Here is a 4071-nt window from a genome sequence, read left to right as displayed (position 1 = left end):
GAAATACGCTACATGGCTTCCATACAGATGCCCCAGAAGCAGCAGCAATGAAGTCATGTGCCGGCTCCTGCCCACCTCACACCCTCAAAGCAAGCGTGTCTCCGCTCCCTTGCAGAGCTGCTGCCAGACAAAGGCGCAGCGATTTCCCCGACTCTCTGTCAGTCAGCCTCACGCACAGATCCACACCCCCTCTTCGTCTTTCAGTTCTTTCACGTGAATAATTCAGTTTATTACCCAAGGCTGTAAATGCAGAAACAAGAGCCACCCGTGCTGTACAACCCCTTTTCTGCCCCCCCCGCCCCAAGCGCAACTGCCCATCCAACTAGACAGTGCTGGTTTCAGGACAGATTCCTGCTCAGGGCTGGCTGTTCCCCTCGCCAGCCATTTGGAGACATCTGGAGCCCGGCAGCGCGGGGAGGCGGCGGCTGTGGCCCCACCAGCACCCAACCACGTCCTCAGCCCCGTCCCTCCTTCCCCTCCAGCCGCAGCAGGCAGTGCCGGGCGGGAGGTGCCCGGCTGGGGCCGAGCCGCTGCTGGGGAGCGGGGCTGGGAGCCCGGCTGGGCGGCAGCTGCCCGGGGATATTGTCTGCCCTCCCGCCACCACAGCACGGCCCGGCCGGGGGGAGGGGATGCGGGGGTTCTTTTTTCCCTTTCGGTTACAAGGAGGGCCAGGGCTTCTTTCCGTGCAGCAGGAAAAAAAAACAAACAAACAAACAAAAACGGACAACGGGAGGATTTTCCTCCCGCTGCAGCAGCAGGATTGCAAAGACAGCAGCGTGGAAAGGGAACGGAGGCAGGGAGGGCGGCGGCAGCTCTCCCGGACCTCTGAAGGGGCGAGGATTTCGGTTTTTCCTTCTAAATCCGCAAATACGAGTTAACATCATCAGCGAGCTGATACTGCTCCACCGGGAGGGGAATACACAAGAGCTGCAGCGCAACCACCCTACGGCTCAAGCCGACGCTGTCGAAGGTGCCCGGCGGCTGCCCCTGGCCTCCCGTCCCCCTGCCGCTGTCCCCCCGTCCCTGCCACCATGTCCCCCTCGCCCCTGCCTGCGCTTCTGCCGCCGCCCCGGACGCGCCCCGGCCCCGGGGCAAAGGGACAGGGTGGGGCTGGGGCTGGGAAGGCAGGGGCAGGGAGGCTGCCCCCCATCCCGGACCGTCCCGGCGGTTTCTCCCGCTGGCCGGGGCCAGGCCGGGACCGGGACCGGGACCAGGACACAGAAGGGGCCGATTTTCATCTGAGCGCCTCCGTCTGTGCCCGTGTGTGTGTGTATGTTGCTGGGTGTGTGCCAGTGCGTGAGGGCGGAGGGGGAGGGGGGCTGGGCGGCGGAGGGAGGGAGAGGAAGCAAGGGGGGAAAAAAGAAAAAAAAAAAAAATAGAAAGAAAAAAAAAAAAAAGGAAAAAAAAAAAAAAAAAGGAGAGAGAGAGAGAGAGCGCGCGCTAGAGAGAGAGAAAGGCGGAAAGCGGCAAAATGGTTAGCGGGTGACATCACCGCCATTTGCATAGGCGCGGGGATAAAACCGCCCCGCCAGCGAGCGCCCTTTATACTGGCGTGCGGAGCGGCGGCAGCAGAGCGGCCGGGCTGAGCATCACCGCGCGGCGATACCGGTGGGTCCCGCCGCACCCCCCCATCCCCTCCCCACCCCCCCCAACCCCCCTCCCCCCCATCTTACCACCACCACCCTGGGACCCCAGCGCGGGCAGCAGCAGCCCCTGCCCGGCACCCCGGGCAGGGCAGGGCAGGGCGCGGGGGCTGTTGTCCGAGGAGATGGAGGGGGGGGAGGGGGGTGGCTATTGTCTGGCAAGGAGCGGGGGGTATTGTCTGGGGGCCGCGCCGCTGCAGGGCGGTGGCGTGCGAGCCGCAAGTTCGCTCCGTTGCCGTCCCAGGGCTAGTATTTTTATTTATTTTTTTTAAAATGAATTTTCCCTTAACGAGTTAAAACCGCGGCCAGCCCTGGGCGCTTCCCCTCTATTGTGCTCCGCAGCGCGGAGAGAACTGGGAGTTGCCCCCGGCGGCGGCTGGCGGCGAGCTGCGGTGCCTCTTGGTGTCGGATTAAACACTTTCTCAAATTATTTCTAAATATGCCAGGGATTAAGCGGCGTATTTTCAGCGTGCGTTGAGTTTTCGTCTCCCCCCCCCCGCTCTGAGCGCGGCGCCTCTCTCCCCACCCGGGGTCGGGGGGTCTTGGGGTTGGGGGGGGGGGGGGCACCCGGGAGACCTCGCCGGGGGTAACGAGTTCTCCCCTCCTCTGCGCAGAGTCACCTGCCAACATGTCCGACAAGCCAGACATGGCCGAGATCGAGAAATTTGACAAGTCCAAATTGAAGAAGACAGAGACGCAAGAGAAAAACCCGCTGCCTTCAAAAGAAAGTGAGTGTGGGTGCGGGCAGGCGGCAGGGAGGGGGCGGGCGAGGGGGGGGGAGGGAGGGGGGCGGGAGGAGACAAAGAGGGGCGGCAGGCGGGGAGCCGTGGGTGCGGGGTGGAGGGAGGATACACGGCTGTGGCTGTGCCAGACGGCAAAACCCTAAACCCACCGTGTAGTAACGCTTAATTAGCAATTATTTGCATTTCTATTTTGATACATATATATATTTAATATAAATAATTTTTTACAAAATTGTGGGAAATATCATATGGATGCATTTCAGTTTCTCGATCTTTATTGTTTCCTCTCCTTTTCTGGTTTTTTTTCCCCATTTTAGCAATTGAACAGGAGAAGCAAGCGGGTGAATCGTAATGAAATCTGCCCTTCCAAATTATGCACTGTACATTCCACAAGCATTGCCTTCTTATTTTACTTCTTTTAGCTGTTTAACTTTGTAAGATGCAAAGAGGTTGGATAAAGTTTAAAATGACTGTACTGCCCCTTTCACATCAAAAGAATAGAGAGAACTACTGACACTGAATGAAGGCGCTGCCTTTCCCTCTGCCTGTCTGGCTTTGGTCCTGGTGGCATGAAAGAGCTTGCATGTTGATGAAAGAAGAACTTGGGTGGGACTACAGTAAACTAGAGTAACACACGAATAAATGCAAAGCTGTACCAAGGTCCTGCGAGCTGTAAAATGCAGTTAATCGAGTGCCATTTTTTTTTTTTTGTTCAAATGATTTTAATTATTGGAATGCACAATTTTTTTAATATGCAAATAAAATGTTTTAAAACCTGGATGGTATTTATGTCCTCTATTTGGAGAACTGTATCAAAGGATATGAAGCATAAAAGCCGGTACTGAGACATATGGGATACAATAAAACCTTTGGAGATGACTCAAACCTCAATCACCATTCTCTTTTTTATATTTTTTTTGATACGTGCTCTCACCATTAGATAAATTTGCGTGCCTCGAAGCTAGCTTGTAGACAATTACAGTAAAATTTGCATGTCTTGTAATTTGTTGCCATGTGAGTATATAACTTTAAATATTTCTTCTTCAATATTTAATCTAGAGATTGATAAAGGTAAAACATTTGGCTACGTTTATTGCTTAGCCCCACCCCTAGAATAACTCTTAAATAACCGTTCTGTACTGTTGCACAGATTCAACACCAGTTGTATAAATCCACAGTTGGTTTAATAAATAATTAAGCTTTCTTCTGCTGATACCGTATTTAAAGGAAGATGTAACTTTTTAAGCCCAAGATTAAATACAAGCCTTTTAATATTGTAAAGCTATTTTAGTGGATAGTGTCCCATGCAAATAAAATCGTTTTACTAAAATGTTAGTCATGTTTTGAACACTGTTACGTAATGTTAATGGCTACTTGATCTTAAGAATTTGTATTAAATAATAAAAAGCTACAGGTTCTTTACTAATTCAAAACTATCCTTTTGGGGGCAAAAATATGGTAACTTAAAAAATGAAGATGACATTAAATCCTATATGCAAATAGCAGCACTCGGTTTTTCTAGTTTATGGCAATTCATTCAGGCCATGGACATTTCTTTGTTATTTTTTCTGAAGTGACAGGAGTTAAAATCTGTGATCCAGGGAGGGCAACAGGAGTTGACTTCTGTAGTTAAGGATTTAATCCATTACTCACTTCAAAGTGAATTGAGTAATTAACACTCTGGG

At 52.1% G+C, this 4071-nt stretch overlaps 1 protein-coding gene across 1 annotated transcript; it reads left to right on the top strand.

Moving 5' to 3' along the window:
- The first annotated feature begins 1530 nt into the window (after positions 1-1530).
- Positions 1531-3164, top strand: TMSB4X (thymosin beta 4 X-linked). The gene is made up of 3 exons (XM_051611445.1): positions 1531-1608; positions 2258-2371; positions 2704-3164. Exons 2-3 carry the CDS (start codon positions 2272-2274, stop codon positions 2736-2738), a joined length of 135 nt encoding a protein of 44 aa, XP_051467405.1. The 5' UTR covers positions 1531-1608; positions 2258-2271; the 3' UTR covers positions 2739-3164.
- Positions 3165-4071: the final 907 nt, after the last annotated feature.

The sequence above is a fragment of the Apus apus genome, chromosome 1 (assembly GCF_020740795.1).
Source record: "Apus apus isolate bApuApu2 chromosome 1, bApuApu2.pri.cur, whole genome shotgun sequence".
NCBI classification, from domain to species: domain Eukaryota; kingdom Metazoa; phylum Chordata; class Aves; order Apodiformes; family Apodidae; genus Apus; species Apus apus.
Note: the sequence above shows the minus strand (reverse complement) of the source record. Positions and strands in the feature narration are given on the sequence as shown.

Bases quoted from the DNA above. Each gene is read 5' to 3' on its own strand.
- TMSB4X (XM_051611445.1), top strand. From the start codon at position 2,272: ATGTCCGACAAGCCAGACATGGCCGAGATCGAGAAATTTGACAAGTCC. The intron at 2,372-2,703 runs GTGAGTGTGGGT...TCCCCATTTTAG, and splicing joins CCCGCTGCCTTCAAAAGAAA to CAATTGAACAGGAGAAGCAA.